Consider the following 22,779-nt stretch of genomic DNA (forward strand, 5'->3'; position numbering starts at 1 on the left):
TTTCAAGTTGCAGTTGGGGAGGTCTAGGCCGGACATTAGGAAAAAGTTTTTCCCTCGGAGGGTGGTGAAGCACTGGAATGGGTTACCTAGGGAGGTGGTGGAATCTCCATCTTTAGAGGTTTTTAAGCTGTGGCTTGACAAAGCCCTGGCTGGGATGATATAGCTGAGGTTAGTCCAGCTTTGAGCAGGGGGTTGGACTAGATGACCTCCTGAGGTCTCTTCCAACTCTAATATTCTATGATTCGCGCCCCAGGGCCCTACCCCTGCCAGGGGCCCTGGCCCGCAATGCTGGCACTGGCCATGTGCGACAGACGCTACGCTGGCCTGAACACCGCCACCCTGCAGACATCCCCCCAGCACAGTTCTCACCGGAGCACGTGTCTCTCGGTCTCGCTCTGCTCCTCGAAGGGCGCCGCGCTGTGACACACCAGCAGGGACACGTCGAAGTCATCATGGTGCCGCTGCCCCTCCGAGTCCTTGTAGGAGCCTGAACTGAAGGCACAAGCGGCAGATTGGGGGCTGCGCAGGGAGGGGTGAGGAGAGCCAGGTGCAGCACCCACCCGCCATCCACAGCGCAGGGAGCTGGGCAGAGGCTAAGGCCCGCAGCAGGTGGGAGAGCAGCTCGGCCCCGGGCCCTGCTCGGCCTGGCCAGGCAATGCCCCGCCGGGCAGGGGCAGGTGCTCACCTGTTCCAGATGGAGACCAGCGCGTATTCGTTCTGCTCTGGGCCCGGGGTCACCTTCTTGCCCTCGCTGCCCACAGCCGGCCGGGCCATGCGCAGGGGCTTCATGTGGTAGGTGCTGGCGTGGTCTGCGATGTAGTTGTACAGCTGGTGGGCTGTGATCATGTTGGTGGGCATGGCCAGTGTGCCTGGGAGCGGAGCGGAGCGGAGCAGCTCAGTGTTTGCCGGCTGGATGAGGGCAGGGGGCAGGCCAGGACCCCCAGAACTGGACAAGAGAACAGCAAGTACCTGCTTCCCGCCCCCCGAGTGCACTCACACGGCCCCGACGCCCCACGGGCAGGACCAGGTCCCTCTGCGCTCAGCTCTGGGCATGCAGGCCCAGACAGCGATGAACTGGAACACTGGGGGCGCTGGATCCAGCTGGCTTGGCCAAGGGAGGGAGGGGGCCAGGTGACATTCTGAATATGGGAAAGGGGCTCCAGCCAGGGAATTGCCCCACCCCCAGGGAAGGGGCAGGGCCTTGTCGCTGCCTGCCGGGGGATGGAGTCAGCCAGGGGCACAAGGGTGGCGCGGCGTGGCGTGGCATGGCGCCCCCGCCCCCACACTCACCTTGGAAGACGTGGTTGCGGCCGAACTTGGGGACGTCGGGGTGGTGGGCGATGAAGCCCTCCAGGAAGCTGGTGAGGTGGAAGCCCTGGCGCAGGGCCATGTGGGAGCCCAGCAGGTACTGGTGCACAATGCGCAGGTGGAAGTCGTAGCTGAACGAGTGCACGTGCATGAGGTCCCTCACCTTGTCGCACTCCTCCGTGAAGAGCATGGAGAGCTGGGGAGGGAGCAGCGTCAAGGCACAGGGCAGGGACGCCCCGGATGCCTGCTGCCCTCCCGGCAGCCGAGTCAGAGCCACGAGCAGCCTTACAGCAAAGACAAAGAGCGCAGGGCCTGGCAGTGCCAGGGGCTGCCCATTCACCCCCCACCAGAGCAGCCTCGGTCTCCGGGCCTCCAGTTCCAGCCCTGGTGCAGAGACGATGCTGACACCGGCTGCTCGCAGCTGGACAGACCCGCAGCTGGTGCCACAGCCCCGACCTGCTGCCCAGCCGCAGTGATGTGCTCCAGCAGGCCCCAGCCCTGCAGCACCGAGAGGCAGCCAGCCTGTCACCTCGCTTCCCACGCTGTGCTGACATCCAGCCGGCCGCTGCGAAGCAAGGCCACCGGGCTCCGGGTCTGTGGGGCAGGCAGCACAGCGCTCCACCAGGACTGCAGCAGGCTGGGGCCGAGATCCGGGCTGCCCCCAGAGCAGGGGAGCCAGGGCCCGAGCGACCTGCATCCGCCTCCCCACTTCCCGCTCAGCCACCCTCCCTGTCCTCGCCCACATGCCCCAGGTGAAGCACGGCCCGCCGTCGCCAAGTCCCCTCTGACGCAGGCCAGCTGCTGGGGGTCTGTGCTCTCCTGGGCCAGCTGACTGCAGCCATGACATCACTCCCCCCCTGGCAGCACAGATCATGTGCAGGGCCAATCCTCAGCATGCTTGAGGAGGGGCCAAAGTGGCTTCCCCCACCCAGATCCTGGGGCAGCCAAACGCCGACAGGGCCTGAGCACCAGCTAGAGCAGCCTCGGGGGCACTCTGGTGTGTGCCAGCAGGACCTGTCCCTGCTCCAGGATCAGCAGGGCACAGTGTGCTCCTTTCACTCCCCTCTGCCACCAGGGCACTGATGGCAATGGGCTGGCTCTACCGCCTGGATTCCACCCAGGGATTCCCCGTGGGGAGGTGCGGGGAGGGCAGAGCTGCCCTTGGTGTTCAAGAAATGGGGGTGAGGGTCAGGAGAACAGGCAGCAGCACCTGGCCCTGTGCGAGCAGCAGAGAAGACACCAAGCAGATGGAGGAAGTGAGCCCAGCAAGAGGCGCCCTTGTCCCTACCCTGGAGAGAAGCGGGAGCCAGCTGTCGCCCTGAAAGGCGGTTTCCAAGCCCTATCCTGAGAGCACAGCTGCCGGCTGGGATGCCTCTCCCGCGGCAACGACCTGGCACAAGGGGCAGCAAGAAGGCCAGCACTGGCAGCACCCAGGACAGGAAGGGACTGTGGGCACAGAGCACCCAGCCGCCTGGCAGGGAGACAGTCCAGTGCCACAGCAGAAGTGGGAGGAGAGGACGTACCGCAGACTCAGAGATGGAGCTGGGTCCCATGCAGCCCTTGCTACGAGCTCTGGCCGGGAGAGCACCCTGATGGAGAGAGGAGATGCGCAGCCAGTGGGAAAGGGGGACTCTGCCCGGTGCTGCCCAGCGCCCTGCCTGCCCTCCATGGGCCTCGGGGAGGAGACAAGGAGCCAATGCTCCAGTCCCAGCACCTGGGGAGGACAGGCCCAGGCCCAGGCCCAGGCTAGCCAGCTCTGCACTGCAGAGGGAGGCCCAGACACCATGGAGAACTGGGCAGGGTCTCCTCATCAGATGCCCCAGGCAGAGGTTGGACAGTGCCTGGCACCAGCCGCCGCCAGCCACAGAGGCTGGGTGACCCTGCCCCGGAGCCGAGAGGGGCCTGTGCTAACAGCCGTTCCCAGCTGGGCCTCACGTGAAACCAGGCTCCCTGCGCCCTCAGCAGCGGCTGTGAGGGCCTGGCAGACTCCAGCCCGGGGGGGCAGCCCAGCAGGGCCAGGAGTCCCTGCCCCTCATCCAGCTGGAAGGTCTAGGGGGCGCAGGCTTCTTGGGAAGGAGGGCGTGCTCCATTCCCAGAGGCCTCCTGTCCCGGCCCAGACTGCTAGGGCAGCCAGCCAAGAGGCCAGGGTGAGGGAAACGGGGCCCTCCAGCAGCAGCCCATCCCTGCACAGGAGGGGCTAGGAAAGCTGGAGCGCTCTACCCCGGGGAGCAGGGCAGCCGCAGGGGCACAGAGGTGCCGGGTGTGGGAGGGTCTCTCCCAGCTCTGGCCGGTGATGTGCGTGTTCACAGCCCAGGCCTCGGCCCTGCTCCCCGCTGCTTCGAGTGAAGCAGAGCAGCTAGTGCCTCTACTTTAGGGAGCCTGCCCCAGGCCAGGGGCCATGGGGAAGAGGAAGGGCTGGCCCCTGGCAGGGCTACCTGGACCCCCCCGTCCCGCTGGTAGGTAGCAAGCGCCAGCTTCCTGGCACCGGGGAGATCCCAGGCCTGCCTGCTGGGCCAGGCTGCCCAGGCCCGGAGCAGCAAGGATGGAGCAAGTGCCCACAGGTGAGCGGTTACCTGCGAGTTGACGGACTGGCCCATGGGGATCCGGGAGCACTCCAGCGCGTACTGCTTCACGCAGAAGTAACAGCCCTGGGGGGGAGAGTGCACTGAGCACACGCCCCGCCGCCGCCCAGAGGGCGAGGGAGCTTCTGCACACAGCCGGGCCACGCTCACGTGCTTTTTCCTCCCCCTGCTCTGGCCTCCCGCATCACCCCTCTAGTCCCACCCAGCCCCGAAGGTCCTCTAGCCGGTGCATGGCTGAGCATGGCACCCCCCTGGGAATCCCACCACGTCCCCCACCCTCACAGCCCCGGCTCTGCCCCCTCCCCGCCAGCCAGGCCAGCCGCCATCTCCGCACCCTCCTGCCGCTGCCCCTGGGCATGCAATGCCCCTCCTGGAGTGACCCGAGAGCATCCTCCCTGCTCCCACCTGTCGCCTAGGACTGGTCTCCTCGCAGCTAGCTCTGCAGGGCAGGGAGGGTGCCCAGCACAGAGGGCATGGCCGGGCGCATGCTAACGGCCCCGGCAGCCTGAAGCTGCAGCCCACCCTCGCCGTACGCTACGCAGAAGCTTCGTGGGGAACCTGAGTGAGCTGAGAGCTGGTGGGGACGACAGATCTGTGCCCCTCACCTGGAAGGCCAGCTCCATCAGCACGATGCCGCCCGGAAGGGCTCGCTGCAGGTGGTAGGCGGTGACGGGGGGGCTCGTGCTCTGCAGAGACAGAACGTGGCGATCAGAAAGCAGGGCGGCGCTCCCTGGCGCACAGCAGCAGGTGCCTCCATGCCATGCACCAGGCCGCACCCAGCTAGGAGAGGAGGCTGCCTTGCTCCCCGCCGCGTTGGAGTTGGAGGGGACCCTCAAACTATCGAGTTTATCTGAGGGAAGGGGAAGAGGCAGGCTTGTCTGCAAGTGCCTGCCCGGGGTGGAGATTTCTGCTCAAGGGTCCTTTGTCTCCATCACAACCCCAGCCTCGGGGGGATTCACTATCGCCTGGAGACTCGTCCTGGCTGGACGCCAGGGGCAGGGTGACCAGACGGGGGTGGGGGTTAGAGATGCCTATATTAGAGAAAGCCCCGAATATCAGGAAATCGGGACCTCTGCTCAGCCTAGCCAGGGGCAATTCTGCACCCCCAGCACAGCCCAGGCCAGAGTCCCTCCCCAGCAACTCCTGCAGCCAGCCCAGAACCTCTCACTGAGGCCTACACTAGAAAATTAAGTTGGTTTAACTGTGTCAAATTCACCCCGGAGCAGTGAAGTTGAGCAGAGCTCACCCCAGCATACACAGCGCTAGGTCAATGGAAGGATTCTTCTGTCAACCCAGCTGCCGCCTCTCGGGGAAGCAGATTACCTGCAGCGAGGGGACAGAGGTAGCGTCTACACTGCCGCACTAGAGCCGTGCCCTGTAGCAGCTTAAATGTAGACACCCCCAGCGCTGGAGCAGATCTCCTAGAAAGAGACACTGGCCCTGGGGACTCCACACACATCCCTCCAAGTCGCTCCAGGGCCAGTCGCTGTCTCAGCTGTGCCTTGTTTCTAGTCTGAGTTGTCTCACTGCACTGCCTTGTCTGACAGACTGAAGAGCAGCAGTCACCACATCAGCTCACCGCCTGCCTGGCGTAAGCGACAGCTCGAACGCCTTTGGCCTCGCTCTCGGGCAGGCTGCAGTGGTGACAGAATCCTGGGGGCGCATCCGACCGCATCGTGTGACACTCGCGTGCCCTCGTGGGGCCCGAGCACCCCACGACTGGAGTTCTGGGGGAGGGGGTGCCTGAGCAACGGGTTCCAGGGGCTGCTGCGGTCAGAAGTGGGTGCTAGGGACCGGACTGGCACCGACAGCTCGCCCGGGGCCCAGGTTGGGACCAGGCCTGGATTCCGCTGAGGCTCCGGAAGCTGGGACAGAGGATCCAGCGACTGGCTCTGCTCACAGCCCTGTGGGTGGCAGCCCGGTGCCCGGCGCGCAGTGACCCATGCCCACCCTGACATTCCCTTGGCCGACACGCACACTTGGCTCTCACCTTTGGACTCCCCTCTGCTTTGGGCTTGTAGGAGAAGGAGCCTCTCCCCTCGGTGCCCTGGGCAGCCAGAGCTCGGATCCGACTTGTGCTGTGGCAGAAGACAGGCACCTGAGCAGAGAGCCCAGCCGGTAGCAGCCCTGCTCCCCCCAGGACGGGAGGCCAGGGCGTTGCGCTGCACAGAGCTCTCCTGGCTGGCGTCTCGGGGTCACACTGACCTGCGGGTAGGCGAGGGGGGCCGCACCTGGACCAGGATAAAGCCCATGCTCTGCAGATACTGGATGTACTGCTGCAGGAAGGCATTACACATCTCCAGCAGCCAGGGCTCCTCCTTCAGCTTGCAGGGCAGCACCTCTGCCGAGTCGCAGCTGTGGCTCCGGTCCCGCCCCGATGCCGTCGAGTCGCTCGAGCGATGGCGCTTCTGAAAGACAAGGGAGCTTCCTACCGGGCCCTGCAACGGTGCCTGTGCCAGATCCTGGCCAGAGCAGAGTGGCCCAGCGGCGGGAGGGGGATCTGCTGTCTGTCTGTTACCCGAGCTGCTGCCCCGAGTGCTGGAACCCAGGCACTGCCATGCTGGGACAGCCCCCAGGGCTTTCTGGTCATGTCCTGCTCTGCACAGCGGGGCGGAGCCCCCTCCTCCAGCTCTGCGGAGCGGGGTGGGAGCACAAGACTGGCTCCCTCCCTGGGACAAGGCTGCAGCTCATGGCAGGTGGGACCCTCCGTGTCAGGGCAACAGTTGCTCACCTTCCCCTCCAGCTTCACCTGCTGCTCAGCCTGGATCTGCTGCCGGAAAGCTGGGTCGAAGAGCAGCGGCGTGGCGCAATAGTGAACCAGGCGTGAGGACTGCTTCAGGGTCTCCAGGTCTGCCAGCTGCACAGCACACAGGGCACAGCTGCAGAAGATCTCCCGTGTCCCCCCCCACCCGGGGCCCGTGGGAGCCCCCTTCTCTCCCAGGCCCAACCCTTCCCACCAGGCTCCTGCAGGGAGTCCTGCCCTCCCAGGGCCAACCCGCCTGCTCACCCCCCCGCACCCAAAGAGGGATCCCAGCCGCAATGCAGGGATCCCCCACTCCTGGGGCAAGGTCCTGCAGGTGACCCCACACCTCCCCCCTCCCCCGGCAGTGACTGTGTCAGGGGGGCCAAGGAGCTCACGCCTGCCGCGGGGCACTTACGCCGATGGGCATGTTGGACTGCGCTGATCTCTGCTGCCACGTCACAAAGAGATTCTCGATCTTCATCTGCTTCTCCAGCTCTGGGGGCAGAGGGAAAGGAATGGCCGTGGCGTGCAGAGCCAGGTCTCTCCCAGCCTCCAGACACCCCCCCGAGCCGTGGTCCAGGCTCAGCCCTCACACGTGGGCTGGAGTAGCCGGCAGCCACTGCTCCCGAAATGCTGTAGCTGTGAGCGTCCCAGGCTGGTCGGGGGCTCCCCCTTTACCTTTCCTCTCCATGTTCTTGATTTCCAGGAACTGGGCCCCATGCCAGGCCACTGGGTCGCGAGGCCCCGGTTCTGGGCTGTGCGGGACGCCCTGGAGGGCGGGGACATCTCGCAGAGCCTCGTCGAAGGGCATCATGTCGGGTGGGAAGTGCAGGGAGGGCAGGCTGCGCGCAGAGCTGCCGAGCCGGCCTTGCTCCTTGCTGGGTGGAGGACTAGAGCTCCGGATTAGCGCATCCACCTCCAGGGCGGAGTTTAGGAAGGGGTTCGGCTCCTGTGTAAGCAAGAGAGACAGCCCTGAGCCCCTCCTCACCGCTAGCCGGGGTGGGATGGGGGAGCCCCTCGCAGCCCCTCTACACCACACCTAGGCAGGACAGGTCCCGACAGCCAGTCCCCAGGGCTCTGCCCAGGCCTACGTCGAACACGGGCCCTGCCATAGGCACAGCCCCCAGCCCTTGGTCCTGCTGTCGTGATCATTTACCCGCATCGCGAGATCAGCCATGAGGGAAAGTTCGCAACAAGAAGTGTCGGCTGGAAAAGGTGCAGAAGGGAGACAGGCTGAACTAACTCCCACAACTGGCCTCCCGTGGAGCTCGAGGCTGTGTTAATGTTACACCCGGACGCAAGATGAGCAGGGGACCACAAATCGACAGACCCAAATGGCTACGTTGGATGTTAGGTCTGATTGCTGAACAAAACAAGGAGGGAAAACTATTCCCCTCCTCACTCCCTCCGGGGGCTCTTCAAAAGAAAGGAGTGTGACGGACTGCCCCTGCAGTCACACCCCACAGCCCACTGGAAGGAAGGGGCTGGGCACAGACTATGCCTGAGACGGGATCACTTGAAACCCCTTCACTTGCTGGTCAGTGACATCGCGGTGAGATGCATGTAGCAACACGACAGGCAGCGTTCTGAGCAGACGCTGAAGTGGGAGGGTTTGCCAGACACGCCTGGGAAGTCTGGCTTCTCAAAGACAAAGGACAAGTGGATGCCTCTAGCCACCTCACCAAAGTTGCTGGGCCGTCCACTATCAGGCAGCCATTCCCTGGCCAGCATGCGGGTCCAGAGCAAAGAGAGCTGCATCTTAGAAACCCCCTTGCATGTCTCCTTGCTCTCGGCTGGAAAGACCTTGAACTCTCAGGAGAACATTTTTCACAGGGTGGGGAGGGGACAAACACCACAAGTTCTCTCGCTCGCTCTCTTCGCTTCAGACAACAAACAGCTGCACACCTCAGGAGCAGGTCCTGCCTGAAACTCGCTCCGCAATGCCACTGCACACCTGTGTTACTTGCACGCAGCTGAGTGGGGTGTTTATCGTTCGTTTCCTTGTAACCAGTTCCAACGTTAATGCCTCCTTACTCCTGCTCCCCTAAACCCACCTACCTCCTTCGTTAATACACGTGTTTTAGTCTTTACTCAAAACGAATCCCGTGTTGTGAACTGGGCGGGTAACGCCATTTAAGGGCAAGTCGTATGTTGTTCCTTTCAGGGACAGCGGACGTAATGATATCTGAACTGTGCAGGAGAGGGCTGGACTGAGCAGAACACACGTTTTTGGGGGGAAATTCGGGACTGGGAGTGTGCTGGGGTCACCCGACAAGTAGTAACCACGGCTGGTGTTTGCAGACAGGCTGCTGGGATTCGAGCTGCCAAACCAGACTTGGCAATCCCCATACGGGTCTGCACTGCACCGCACCTCGGAAGACCATAGAGGCTTTGGGAGGAAAGTCAGCAGAAGAGGAAGCTGTCTGCCAACCACCACTGCAGCAAGCTGCACCATCGTGGCTGTCCCTCCACCATTTCTACCCTAATGCTGGTGGGCTTTCCTCACCCTGATCCCGAGATGTCCAGACCAGACCAGGCCTGAGAGGGACCCAGATGACATCGCCGCCTCCGCATGCTTTGGCTAAATCCTGACCGCCACCTTGCCACGAGATTGTCTGACACGCTCCTCCCCGCACCCACAACTGACTTGATTTCTTCTCTTTCCTGCCTCTCTCCTTTTCCTCCTGCCTAATGAGAGTCTGGCTTCGCCAGCCAAGATGGCAGGTTTTGCAGCGCTGCTGTGAGCCTGCGGCCACAAAGAGGCAGCTAAAAGCAACGCCCTGAACAGCCCGATGCTGGTACGGGTTTGCCAGGTCTCGGAGTGGCTGATACAACCACGGGCTGGGCCTGTGTTTCTCCAGCAGTGACGCTGGCAAGTCAGATACCACCAGAGACAGAAGCTGCGTTTCCCATCATTGCTGTTCTGTTCTCTCCTCGTGGGTTTGTCTTGCCTGCTACAGAGCAGCAGCTCCAGCCCATCTCCACTCCCTTCTCCCCAAAGGAGGGTTACACCACCCTTGGCACATCTACCAGCTGTCAGACAAGGGGATTTCCATTCTCCAAACTCTCCCAGCTAAAGGGGAAGGGAAGCGGGGATGTTGTTACAATAAAGCCTCACTGAATACTTTACATTTCCAATGCTTTACCTGGTTTCCCTTCTTACCTTGAAGAGAAGGTTAAAGGATTGTTCCTAGTGTCTCTGCCCCGGGACAGAGCAGGCTGAGATCTCTGGGGAGCAAACCCTGAACCTCGTTTAGGACTGTTTAGTGCTGGACAGTGACTGGGTCATGTTCAAACCTCTGCCTCGTTGGGCCCCTTCCTTCCATCTAAATTAATACAACAGGCCCCACAGGCCAGCCCCCGCATCCCCCTACAGAGCAGTGACTGGTGCACAGCAACGGGCCCTGGAGGCGCGACCCTGGTGGCTAACCCCACATGCAGCCGCGCGGCGGTTGGGCTCCTCCCAGGGGCCTAGCGTAGAGCAGGAGCTGCCGCCCGGGCTGGCAGTGCCACCTACCTGCTTGCTGTCCTCGTGCCAGGGCGTGTCCAGGTAGCAGTAGTGGTGGAAGAGGCCCAGCTTTTGGCTGAGGAGGCAATGCACGATGTGGGAGCGGGCGTTCTGCCACTGCAGCAGGCGGGTGAGCGAGCTGCTCAAGGAGCTGCCCAGGTCCGGGGACCAGTTGTAGGTGTAGAGCATCAGCTGGAGGGGAAGGGAGCGGGGGGGAGGGCCCGTGTCAGGCAGCTGGCTGGCCGAGACCAGGGCAGGCCGTCACCCCCGAGAGCGCCCGTGAGCTGCTGCTGCTGCTGCTGGCGGGTACCTGCTGCCCCACCAGCTGGCCTCCCCTACAGGGTGTGGGGAGACGCAGCAGCAACTGCAGCTGGGCAGCCACGGCACCACCTCAGTGGCCCAGCCACTGCCCACGGGGATGCGTCCTGGTGCTCAGAGCAGCTCCGCAGCAGGAGGGGCCAGAACAGCTGCCAGCAAAGTGCCTGCAAGCCCAGGCTGCCACTGGTGGCGTCCTACCAACCACCCAGGCTTTGGGAGCGACGGCTATGGTCAACGTGCCCAGCCGCAGGGGCGACCCCGGATGTGCCACCATGGGGGAGCTGCCCAGCCCTACCACACCCCAACCGCTACCCAGGGCAGCACGGACCTTCCCCCTCAGCCTGCCTGCGAGGAGCCAGGCCTGGCCAGCCCCGACAGCAGCCGTGCTGTCCTCACCCACAGCCCAGGAGCAGCAGCCTGGCAGCAACCCACCACACCCACCTTCTTGTCTCTGATCTCCAGGAGAAGGAATCTCTGCCGCGGGGCCAGCGAGGGGCAGGAGTCGGAGCCCTTCTCTGCCCAGCTGAGCTCCACGGCCTCGAAGTGCTGGAGGCCCTTGTGGGCTGCAAGAAACCAGCGAGAATCACAACCTGCAGGTGCCAGCCCGAGACCCCCATCCCATCCCATTGTGTCGCGTCCTGCTGCACTCGGTGCCCACAGCCTGCAGGGGAGGCACAGGCAGGAGCCTGGACATCACACCCCACTCTGCCCTCGGCAAGACACAGCTGGGGCCAGGAAGGCTGCACAGTGATTTCCAGCCTACTGCCGGACCACCAGCGCCAGCGTCTGCTCCCCAGTGCAGGGCGCCCAGTTCTGCCAGCTCGGCCGCAGGAGGGACGATCCCAGAGCGTTCTTTGGAGTCAGGGCTGGGCTACAGCATCCTCGGCAAAGCTGCTGGGCTGCAGTGTCCCGCGCCCTCCTGACCCCGATCCCCCCCGAGATGGGTGCACTGCAGTGGGTATGTAGGGCAGGACCAAACGCCCAGTGCCACTAAGCTGTACAGAGCACTCCCATGGGGACAGGGAAGGGCTTAAAGCCGCCCTTTGTGCTCTCCAGAGCTGGTGCGGTCTCACCACACCAAGTGAAAGCAGCGTGATGGCGCCCACGCTGGAGCGGCACAGCACGGGCAGGCCTGAATAAGGCACCGATGCCGCCAGCCCACACCGTGGGCCCAGCTGCTGGAGTCAATCTCGGCTTTCAGGCCCTCACGGTTGTGGAGAAAAGGCTGAAAAGACGGCGGATGCAGCCACACTTGCACGAGTCTGCGGAGCGGATCCCACTGCCTGGCGGTGGGGTGGGGGAGCGTACCCGTGCGTAACCAGCGCAGCCGTGTCTGCAGACAGCCCAAGCCCATTGCTGCGTGGGGAAGACCCCCCAGGAAGCTCAGTGGGGTGTTAACGCCAAGCCCAGGGGCTCCAGGGAGCTCTGGCAACCCCACAGCTGCTGGGATAGGTGCTGGGTTACCTCCTAGGAGGGGAGCAGACGGGGCCCTGCAATGCTGCCACGGTGCAGCATGGGCAATAGGGTGGAGCCAAGAAGGACCCCTCCCACCCCACCCAGTCCTGAGCAAAGGGCATCCTGGCCCCAGCCCTCTCCTGCGGTCAGGCCCCATTCCCAGCTACAGCAGAGGAGTTGGCTCCGCCCAGCATGCTGGGGTTTTCCTTTCCATTAAAGCCAGCGGGAAAACTCAAAACTGGGAACCACCAATGCTGGCAGAATCCTGCTCACTGCTCGACACGTTCTAAGCACGGGCTCGGAGCCTGTCCCACTGGGACCTCGGCTGAGCCAGTCTGGGACCAGAACAACGCCCCCAGCTGGTGGCTGCGCTGAGGGATTCTGGCAGAGCAGGGCAGGGCAGGGCAGGGCAGGGAGGTTAAAACGCCATGTGGTGGCCTGGCCAGGAGAGTTACCCACGGCTCCAGAGCTGGCGCAGCCGCCGGGCACCAACCTGTTCCCCAGGCACGGCACAGACCTCCATCGCCTGCAGCACGTGTCCCGGGGCAGCGGCTCCTCCTGGAGGGTGTGGGGCACCTAGTGTGACACAGGCGCACCGGGAAAGGGGGAACTACTCCTGCGGGACAGAGCACTCACCCCCTGGCAGCCTGGCTCATGGTTTCAGGCCTAGCTCCCAGCTGTGGAAACCCCTTGGGGTGAGGCACATCTGAGAACAAATGCACTGGGGCACAGAGCTGGGCACGGGGAATTTCTGCCTCCCCGCACTGCTGCATGCGGCACCTGGGCTGCCCTCCCTTGTGAGCGGGCCAGCACTCACCCTGCTCCGTGCTGTAGCGCCACTGGTGGAAGTTGCGTCCCAGCAGGATGAAATGTCTGGCGGCAGCTGGCCGAGGGTGGGAGCTGTGGCTGGGCTTGTACGGCAGGAAGGCGGCACCCTGAGGGCAGCTGCAGGGAGAGCACCACACAGAGCATTGGCCACCCGAAGCCCCCTGCCCAATCGCTCCCAGCTGCAGCATGAGGCGTGGCAGCTACGCCCACCCCCTCAGCCCTCCCACGCCTCCCAGCTGGCCTCAGGGCAGCCTGATCCTCTCCCCCGCGGGCGTGACTCACCAGCGCTGCTCAAACACCTTGACGGCGGTGTCGGTGGCCAGGGCCGTGACCAGGCTCACCACTTCCTCCAGGATGGAGGCGAGCAGGAAGCGGGAGACGCTCTCCACTGAGCACTGCTGCACCGAAGGACACCCTGCCCGCACAGGAGAAGCGGCGTGAGCCAGACACACCCAGCCACCCGTGCCCACCTCGCCCCCTGCACCGTCACAAAGGCCGGGCTGGCCGCCTGCGGGGTCCTCGCGGCGTCCCTGCGCGCCGTGGGGGACGACCTGCACTGGAATGGAGGGGGAGGAGCGGCAAGCCCCGGGCACCTCCAGGACCAGGGAGCTTGGCTCAGTGGGAAGAGCACTAGCCTGGCAATCAGAGACCCGGGGTTCAAGCCCTGCTCCGCCACAGACACCACGTGACCATGGTCAAGCTGCTTAGCCTCTTTGGGCCTCCATTCCCATTTGCAACAAGCTGCGGCTGCCCGGCTCTGCTCCGGGGGCGTTGGGTAAGTACAGCGATTGGGAGTGGCTCAGCCAGCACGCCAGCAGGGGCAGAGAGCCCCACCCTTCCCCTGCAGCTCCAGCCCGGCTGCTGCCCCCCAGACTGATGGAGTTCCTCTTTCCTGCCCACCTTTGCTGGGGGCCTCGGGCAGGGATTCCCCAGGCACAGCTCTCCTTTGCAGAGCTGGACAACGCCCCAGTCTCCAGCCCGTTCCACAGGGCCTGGGTTGCAGGCTCTCCTACAGCTGCACCAGCCCACTGGGCTGGGGAGGGCGGCCATGGCCCAGTCCACACACTGGGCTGTAGAGCGGGTACGCACAGCGCTAGGCACAGGCTGGCCAGTCCGGGTCACTGCTCACACCACGGACGGCGCTTACAGGCTGGGAGGGGGCAGCCAGGGGCCGAGGAGACCTAGGTGCAGAGCTCTGGGGAGAAGGCAGGGAGATGGCCCGTGGTACGTACCCAGCCGACTCATGAACGCCATCCACTGCCGGCAGGTCTGGCTGAAGAGGGGGTGCAAGGTGCCCACGTCCCCTTCCTCGAGCTGGCAGGCTTGGCGCCTGTGGGGGAAGGCACTGGTCATGCCGGCCGAGGCGGGGCCGAGGGGGAGTTAGGGAGGGATGGGGACGGTGCCCCCTCCCAGCGCACGCAACGCCCGTGTGGCCACTTGCCTCTGGGCCTGCTCCAGCTCAGCCGTGGCAGCGGCCCGCTCCTGGCTCAAGTGCTGCCTGACGCTCTCCGTCTTGTGGCGGCGCCGGGTGCGACTTTCCTCGGGCCGCTCCAGCACGATGTCGTCCGTGGTTTTGGGGCTGCCCAGCTCCGAGCTCTCGGCCTTGCTCTGGGGAATGGGGGGCAGGAGAGGGGTGAAGAGGCAGAAGGGCGACGCTCCTCCCCTCCCAGCCCCACGTGACCACAGCTCCCAGCCCAGCCCCGCCCCCAGGCGCCCCGCTATAGCCCACGTCCCTCCATGGCAGTACCAGCATGTCCCAGAAGCTCCGGCGCCCCATCTTGCTGGTGGGCGTGACTGGCTCGCCAGAGGTGGAGGCGGGAGCGGAGGTGAAGTGCAGAGAGGGTGGACGCGCGTTACTGGCACCAGTGCTGCCCCTGGTCTCCGACATGGTCCTCCTGAGGTCTCCTGCAAACAGGCCACATCAGCACCTCGGCACCGGCCCCTGGCCTGGCACCCGGGGCCTAGCCGCCCTGCTGCAGCGGGGCATGGCAGCCTGCCAGCGCAGCCCCCATGGAACAGGAGCTCCCCCGCCCTGCCTGGGGAGAAGGTGCTGTCTCCCCCTCACTCCTGGGCTGGTGCCCATCCCACCCTGGGGCTCAAGGACACAGCTGCCTGTGGGGAGAAGACCCAGGGGAGAGCACGAGCCGGATGGCACCTCTCCTGCGCCCGCTCTTACCACCACTGCCCAGCTCCTCCACGCAGAGCGGGGCCGGCAGCACTCTGAACTCCATGACCGCATCGCACACGGCGTGGCGCACGGCGCTGCGCAGCTTCTCCGACAGCTGCAGGGGGCTGATGTTCCCTTTCTCCCAGACGTCCAAGCGCACCAGCGTGCAGGCGGCTGCAGGCAGAGGGGCGTCACCGGGGCTGCATGGCCTGCACAGAGGGGCAATGCCCCCCCTTGGGCGCAGAGACCCCCACGCTCCCTCCCCGGCTTGTCGGTGCTGAGCAGCGAGGCCTAGAGAAAGGCACCCTAGCTGGCGACTCCTGCAAACCATCAGCCCCGTGCCAGTGCTGCAGCACGGGAACAGCGGCTGCTCGGCGCACAGGCCAGGCGTGTGGCCCGAGACTGTCCTGCGGGGACAGGCTGGAAAGGCAGCACGGAGGGCCCACCTACCGCAGAGCCCTGAGCCCACGCCACCCCCACCACGTGGCGCCCAGAGCTCCCAGTCAGGCTGCAGCGCCTGCCCGGCCCCAGGGACAAGACAGCTGCTCAGCGGCAGGGACCGGCCCAGGGACACGCGCTCCCACCTGGCTGGAGCGTGCCGGGCTCGGCATGGTGTCTGCTGACTGCAGCCAGGCTCTCGAAGTCTGCGTCCTGCAGCAGGTCCGGGCCAGGCGGGGACAAGGGCAGCTTGAGGGGATCGGGCCGTTCCCAGCGCGCCAGGGAGACGGGGCTGCCACGCTCGTCCACGAACGACAGAGCAATGCACGCAATTCCTGCAGGAGAGCAGAGCAGAGCCTGGGTCACTGTGCACCAGCCCCCAGGAGATGCTGGGCCCCGCCTGAGAGCTGCCACCCCCGGCCTGCATCCGCACGTGGGTTTGTCCTGCCCTCCAGCATTCCCACTTACACAGCCGCACAGGAGCGCACGGTGCAGACAGACGGAACGGGGACTCTGGCCTGGGGGACTCTCCCCCCCAGGGGGAGCAGAGGGGATGGGCTGCATGGAGGGGTGCATGGGGGTCACGTACCCATCATGCTGCACTTGGGTTCGCGGCTTGGTGCAGGATGCCCAGCTGTGCTGCCCTGGACAGCCCCAGAAGTTCCTGCCCCTGGAACGCTGCCCCAGTTCCCAGCCTGCCCCGGACACCCACACAGCATCCCGGCTGGGATGTGCCGCCCCACGCTCGGGGCAGGTTTCTGTTGTCCTCCTCCTCTCCAGGCCCAGCTCCAACACTCTTCAGTGCCCCGTGGGCCCGCAAGGCAGTGCACGAGCCGTAGCTCCTGGTGGGGAAGGCCCCAGGCCTGCAACGTTGCTCTGAAGTGCAGAGCCTTGTCATGGGGGTTTTACCCGCTCCCTCCCACACCCCGCAGGGGCAGAGAGAATGACGGGCACTGGGCTCAGGGCTCAGGCCATAAAGCAATTGGTTATTGGCACGGCAGGAGCGGCAGAACCCCAGAGGGCCCCACTGTGCCACCCAGCAAGGTGGGCTTTGTCCCAAGGAGCCGGCCGTCTGCAGCGGGACAGGGTGCATCTGGGGAAGGAGCCATGAGGAGCACGGGGTGAACAGCGCAGCCAGGGCACCACACACTCAAGCTGTCAGCTCTCAGCCACCCCACGCCCTGCTCAGCCGCTGTGCTTCCCCGGGCGGCTCTCCGAACAGCCCCAGAGCAGCAGCACGGAGCTGATGGCAGAATCGTGGCCGAGCAGGGCTGCCCACCTTGCATTTCAGTTCATATGACATGAAGAGCTGAGGTTGGTTTTTTTACTGACCATAAACTTTTTACTGACATGACGAAATACACCACGAACAACCCACTAATATCCCAGGTGTGCGTCGCCCGCCGTGTTCGGACACGAGCTGGGAATTACGCACTGGTGTGAGCTGCAGCTCCTTGATCAATCGGTTCTTTGTGCACGTGCAATACTAGAGAACAGGGAACGGATGACGTCACGCCCAGGGCAGGTTTCCGATGCAGGAAGTGATTCTGGATGACAACGCTCAATCCCGCAGTACAACATGCTGTATTTCTACCAACGTACGGAGAGGATCTGCCCCCGGGTTCAGTGTTAGCGAGAGCAGATCTCTTACGGTGACAGCCGTCATGATTTCAAGGCTAGCTTACCTGGCCGAAGGGCAGCTACTCCCAATGTTCAATCTGCACCTCGTTTCTAGTCAGAATTGTCTAGCTTCAGCTCCCAGCCACCGGCTCCCGTTTGGCCTTGGAGCCCTCTGCTGCGCCCCACCTGGAGGTCCTTGGAGACTGGTCCAGACTCTCCTGGACAAAGCCCTGGCTGGGCTGGCTGAGTTGAGTTGGTTCTGCTGTGAGCAGGGGGTGGGACTAGATGCCTCCTGAGGTCGCTCCCAACCCTCATCGTCTAGGATCCGGTGAAAGCTCCTTTTTCGCTCCCTCTCAGGCAGGTTTCCCATCTCACGCGCCTCCTTCGGAACCTGTCCATTCCTTCTGCGTGCGCACATTCAAAGGGGACGCAGCGTCTAGGAATGGTCCCTTCCGCCTGTGCCTGGAGGGAGCTAGCTGGGCAGCACTGACACGCAACATCCGGTGACCTGCCTGAACTCCCCATCCCCGCACCGCAAGCATCTGTCCCACGCAGGCAGCTGGCTCCCATGGCTGCCTCAGCACGAGGCCAGCCCGGATCCAAGCACGAGAGGGGAACAGGCTGGGGACCCCAGAGTAGAGCCGGAGGCGCACTGCACCCTCAGGGGGTCAATCCTCCTCCTGCCAGGTGTCCCTGGTCCATTACGAGAGCAGAGCAAGGCGCTGAGTCACCAGCCAAGGAGCGGCAGGACTTGTCTGGGCTGGGGGAGGGCTGAGAGGAACCCCTCCGTTTCCTGAGACATGCCCACACACCCCCCCAGTGCCAGGGCCATCTCCATGAGATACTGTAGCTCCTGGGCTGTCAATGAGACCCCTTGGCCTGGTGAGAGGGGGCTGGCCCAAGCGGCAGTTACTGCCGACCAGCTGTGATGTGATGAACTCGGAGGCCCAGCTGAAACGCCAGATCTACTGCCCCACTCTCAGGGGCACAGACCCACAGCGACCGAGATCGGGGCACATCAGCCTCGCCCAGACAGACAGACAGACAATGAGAGACCACCATCACGGCCCAGAACAGGGACCAGTACCAAGCACAGGAGGGAGCTTTTCCGTCCTGACAGCCCACAGGAGGGGGCAGGGGAGCACGCTCCCTGCTGCACTAAAGGGTCCCCATGGCAAAGTGCCTGCTCCCAGAGGACCCACCCTGCCCAGGGTGGGGCATCGTGTCAGCTGTGTCTCGCCCCAGAGCTGGGTGCCTTTCAGCACCAACAGTGACCCTGGGCCCTCGGGGAACAGCACCGCAGGCGCGATTACTCTGCGGCAAGGAGTCTCCAGCCAGCCCCAGCTGCATAGCGGCAACGCTGCTCCAGTGCGGCAGGGGTGGGGCAGGGGGCCTCTCTCAGCCCTGCTGGGACCCAGCTGCATGGCAGGGCCAGGACTCAGCCAAGCGAGCTCCTCGTGGAAGAGACCAGCCCCACAAGCACACGAGGGCACGCACCTCTGCGCACAGGGCGCCTCCCTACCCCTGTGGGATACTCAGCTTGAGAAAGCAGCTCCCTGCAGCTCAGCCAGAGAGCCCAGTGCTCAGTACCTTTGCCACCAGTGCCTTGCCCACCGGGCTTGTTGTACAGGTAGAGATCTAGGTCGGGGCCGCTGCTGCCCTGCTGGGAGTAGTGCTGGGGACAGAGGAGGAGAGGAATGAGGAGCGAGCACCCACCGTCAGGGGAGCGTGGCTTCCCCCACGGTAAGTGCTCAGCCTCCAGCCCTGCTCACAGCGCCCTAGCTAACCCTGAGCCTGCCCCCACATCGCCTCCACTGCAGCCGTGTGCTCCAGGCTCAGTGCCTCACCCCTCCCAGCCTCTGTGGCTCTCCTGGACTCGAGGGCCCCGGGCTAGTGCCTAGCAACTGGCCACCTGCTCTGGTGACGTCAGCCCTCAGCCAGGGTCTGCACGGGCCAGGCCCACCCCGGAGGGGAGCGACGCCTGCCAGCCAGAAAGGAGTCGGCAGACACTGAACTCGCGCCCACTGTCCAGCCCCGCCCCTGGACCCTGCTGTGGAGTGGGCAGCTGCAGGCCAGGCCATCTCCCGCCCTCAGAGCCGCGTGGCAGGAGGCCCGAGCACAGCTGCCAGGAGCAGGCCCTGCGAGTGGCGTGGCATGGCTGGCAGGGAGCAGCCACAGGGCGCTGGCTCAGTGGGGCCAGGAGACGAGCACCGGGAGACAGGGGGTCTCCACAGCGACAGCCGGGGACAGGACCATCAGCCAATGCAGAGGAGTGCGGCAGCTGGGCCCCTCCTACTCCCCACCCCTCCCACAGCCTGGGCACTGTGGGTGCGGCTGCAGGGAGAGAAACCAGCCCCGGCAGCACTGCCTGCCTGCCTGCAGCCGGCCGGACACCCAGCTCCGCGGGCGGGGGATGAACACCCCCGTCGGCTCCGGAACGAAGTGTCAGCCTCGGCAGCTCTGCCCCTGCGCCCCGATCCGCACGCTCTGCGGCACCACCTCCCCAGCCCCCACCCACCCTGGCCCGGCCCAGCCCTCACCTTGAAGTGGTGCTCCACGTTGCTGTCGGTGTACTTGGGGGTGTGCAGGAAGATGAGCAGGTTCTGGCGCAGGTAGCAGGCCACGGCATGGAGCCAGGGCAGAGAGGCCGGGGGCAGAGTGAACTGGAGCACTTGGGTGGGTGGAGACCCTGGGGGCTGGATGAACTGTGAAGAGCAAGCCCGTTACTCCAGCAATCCCAGGAGAGGCAGGATCAGACCGCCCCGAGTGCTGCTGGGGAGGGAGGCGGGGCCACGCAGACCCCCCAGGACCCTGCAGCCATGCCAAGGCAAGAAAATCCCCGGGTGCTCATGGGCAACCGGTCCCAGGGACGGGCAGAGCCCGTTACACAGCAGCCTCCAGTGCCTGAAGCAGGGAGCCTGCACCCGGAGAGCCCTGGCAGGGACTGGCACCGCCCCAGTGCCCCAGCCACGGAGACAGCCTGAGGCGGGGGTGTTCCCTGCAGACGCAGGGGGGCTGGCCTGGGGTCGGGGGGCAGCAGAAGGATCCTCCAGCCGGGGACGGGTGCCACAGGACCGATGGCTACGGGCCTCTGGCAGGACTAGGGAAGCGGGTGGCAGGCTCTGGGCTGCACAGGGCAGCTGGCCAGGGGCCCGGGGCGCGTTACCTCCACATCGGCCGGGGTCAGCTTGCAGTTCCGCACCAGCATGACGGTGATGATGTCCAAGGTGGCCTCGTCCAGGCGCCTGCGCAGAACCTTCACCAGCTCGTCCGTGATCTCAGGCCCTGGGGGAAGCAGCGGTGAGAGCAGCCCCCCAGAACGGGGCGCCAGGCCCACGCTCACTGCAGCACCAGTATCAACCCCTGCCCCCTCCAGCAAGGTGCCCACCTGCCATGGCGAACCACAGCAGCCCTGAGAGGCACATGGCAGGGCCAGCAGCGCCCGCCTGAGGAAAAGCCCGGTGCCGATCGCGGAGAGCTGGCACCGGCCGGGCTGCATGCAGAGCGTGGGCTCTGATCCCGGGGCCACCTGGAACGGACAGCCGGGGCACAGAGAGAACAGGCCCCTGCCGCCCTCACCTGGCACCGAGCCAAGGAACGATCCCCACGGTGAGACGTGCCCCAGGCCTTGCTCTGACAACACGGGGCAGAGAACCCCGCCCACGTCACTGCCGGGTCAGGGGGATCCTGGGCCCCCGCCCCCTCGGAGGTCGTGACCCACCTGCTGGGGCGACACCATGCACCATCAGCTGGATGTGCCTGTCCACCTGGCCCACGGGGCGGGCAGAGTCCACGCTGCGGCATGAGGCTGTGTCCAGGGAGGTGCGTGAGCCCTGGGGGAACAGCGAGGGGAGGGTGAGGGGGGGCTGCACTAGACCCATTTTGAGGCACTTGGAAGAGAGGAAGGTGATCAGGAACAGTCAACACGGATTCACCAAGGGAAAGTCATGCCTGACCAACCTGATTGCTTTCTATGATGAGGTGACTGGCTCTGTGGATGTAGGGAAGGCGGTGGATGTGATATACCTTGACTTTAGCAAAGCTTTTGATACTGTCTCCCACAGTATTCTTATCAGCAAGTTAAAGACGTATGGGTTGGATGAATGGACTATAAAATGGATAGACAACTGGCTAGAGCATAGGGCTCAATGACTAGTGATCAATGGCTCCATGTCTAGCTGGCAACCGGTCACAAGCGGAGTGCCCCAGGGGTCGCTGCTGGGACCGGTTTTGTTCAACACCTTCATTAATGATCTGGAGGATGGGGTAGATTGCACCCTCAGCAAGTTTGCAGATGACACTAAGCTAGGGGGAGTGGCAGATATGCTGCAAGGTAGGGATAGGATATAGAAGGACCTAAACAAACTGGAGGATTGAGCCAAAAGAAATCTGATGACGTTCAGCAAAGAAAAGTGCAGAGTCCTGCACTTCGGATGGAAGAATCCCATGCACAGCTACAGACTGGGGACCGACGAGCTAGGCAGCAGTTCTGCAGAAAATGACCTGAGAGTAACAATGGACAAGAAGCTGGATATGAGTCAGCAGTGTGCCCTGGTTGTCAAGAAAGCTAATGGCATATTGGGCTGCATTAGTAGGAGCATTGCCAGCAGATCGCAGGAAGTGATTATTCCCCTCTATTCGGCATTGGTGAGGCCGCATTTGGAGTAGTGTGTCCAGTTTTGGGCCCCCCACTACAAAAAGGATGTGGACAAGTTGGAGAGAGTCCAGCGGAGGGCAACCAAAATGATTAGGGGGCTGGAGCACAGGACTTATGAGGAGAGGCTGAGGGAACTGGTCTTGTTTAGTCTGCAGAAAAGAAGAATGAGGGGGGATTTGATAGCAGCCTTTAACTACCTGAAAGGGGGTTCCAGGGAGGATGGGACTAGGCTGTTCTCAGTGGTGGCAGATGACAGAACAAGGAGCAACGGTCTCAAGTTGCAGGGGGAGGTCTAGGTTGGACATTAGGAAAAAGTTTTTCCCTAGGAGGGTGGTGAAGCACTGGAATGGGTTACCTAGGGAGGTGGTGGAATCTCCATCCTTAGAGGTTTTTAAGGCGCAGCTTGACAAAGCCCTGGCTGGGATGATATAGCTGAAGTTAGTCCTGCTTTGAGCAGGGGGTTGGACTAGATGACCTCCTGAGGTCCCTTCCAACTCTAATATTCTATGATTCTATAGACAACCAGCTTCCACAGCCCCCTAGAGCCAGCGCCACCAGAACTGCTTGGGAGCCGCGGTGCTCCGCTGAGGCCCAGCACCAGCCACTGCTCACAGAACCACTGCCCCAGGCAGCCCCCCCACCCTGCCAGCAGCCCCCACCCGTGCCCCGTCCCATGCCCTCAGCAACCCCAACCCACTGCACCCACGACTGCCTGCTGGAGAGGCAGAGGCTGCTCCCTGCACCCCAGGCCTTCTCCCCATTAGCCCCCCACCACTGCATACACACCCTGGACCCACTCATCACCCCCCCACCCCCACTCACTGTCTGGTCCTCAGTGCAGAGAGGCTCCTGACTGCGCGTCAGGGCCAGAGAGCGGCACGCGCTGCCCTGGGCGCTCTCCCCGTCCCACGCCTTCCCGCTGCGGGTGGTCTCGGAGAGTCTGGCACAGGGAGAGAGGGACAGGAGGCGTGTGCGTCAGCCACTGGTGTCACGCTCCTGGGGCGGGGAGCCAGGCTGTGGAGGGGTCAGTGAGAAAGGAGCAGGCGTTCAGGGGGTTTACTGGAGGCTCAGCTGGTCTCCGCGTGGCGGGGCAGGAGGACCCACTTGGCCTGGCATCGCTGTCGGTGAGACGGGCAGTCACTGCTTGCGCCTAGA

At 64.1% G+C, this 22,779-nt stretch overlaps 1 protein-coding gene across 1 annotated transcript in view; it reads right to left on the reverse strand.

Moving 5' to 3' along the window:
- The window catches only part of SZT2 (SZT2 subunit of KICSTOR complex), a 63,747-nt gene that overhangs the window by 2,936 nt on the left and 38,032 nt on the right, over positions 1–22,779 (reverse strand). Inside the window, exons 45-69 of the mRNA XM_067567834.1 lie at positions 22,447–22,564; positions 20,689–20,800; positions 20,134–20,252; positions 19,508–19,672; positions 18,558–18,642; positions 15,494–15,682; positions 14,919–15,083; positions 14,490–14,647; positions 14,184–14,350; positions 13,975–14,072; positions 13,025–13,157; positions 12,732–12,859; positions 10,901–11,022; positions 10,151–10,333; positions 7,312–7,582; positions 7,049–7,128; positions 6,622–6,747; positions 6,096–6,298; positions 5,881–5,968; positions 4,496–4,576; positions 3,882–3,956; positions 2,832–2,897; positions 1,291–1,504; positions 686–869; positions 370–492 (exon numbers count right to left, since the gene is read on the reverse strand). Coding sequence (XP_067423935.1) covers positions 370–492; positions 686–869; positions 1,291–1,504; positions 2,832–2,897; positions 3,882–3,956; positions 4,496–4,576; positions 5,881–5,968; positions 6,096–6,298; positions 6,622–6,747; positions 7,049–7,128; positions 7,312–7,582; positions 10,151–10,333; positions 10,901–11,022; positions 12,732–12,859; positions 13,025–13,157; positions 13,975–14,072; positions 14,184–14,350; positions 14,490–14,647; positions 14,919–15,083; positions 15,494–15,682; positions 18,558–18,642; positions 19,508–19,672; positions 20,134–20,252; positions 20,689–20,800; positions 22,447–22,564 — 3,453 coding nt within the window. The remainder of the gene's footprint in view (positions 1–369; positions 493–685; positions 870–1,290; positions 1,505–2,831; positions 2,898–3,881; positions 3,957–4,495; positions 4,577–5,880; positions 5,969–6,095; positions 6,299–6,621; positions 6,748–7,048; positions 7,129–7,311; positions 7,583–10,150; positions 10,334–10,900; positions 11,023–12,731; positions 12,860–13,024; positions 13,158–13,974; positions 14,073–14,183; positions 14,351–14,489; positions 14,648–14,918; positions 15,084–15,493; positions 15,683–18,557; positions 18,643–19,507; positions 19,673–20,133; positions 20,253–20,688; positions 20,801–22,446; positions 22,565–22,779) is intronic.

This window comes from Emydura macquarii, unplaced genomic scaffold (assembly GCF_026122565.2).
Source record: "Emydura macquarii macquarii isolate MOO-44397 ecotype Brisbane River unplaced genomic scaffold, CSIRO-AGI_Emac_v2 contig_2805, whole genome shotgun sequence".
NCBI classification, from domain to species: domain Eukaryota; kingdom Metazoa; phylum Chordata; order Testudines; family Chelidae; genus Emydura; species Emydura macquarii.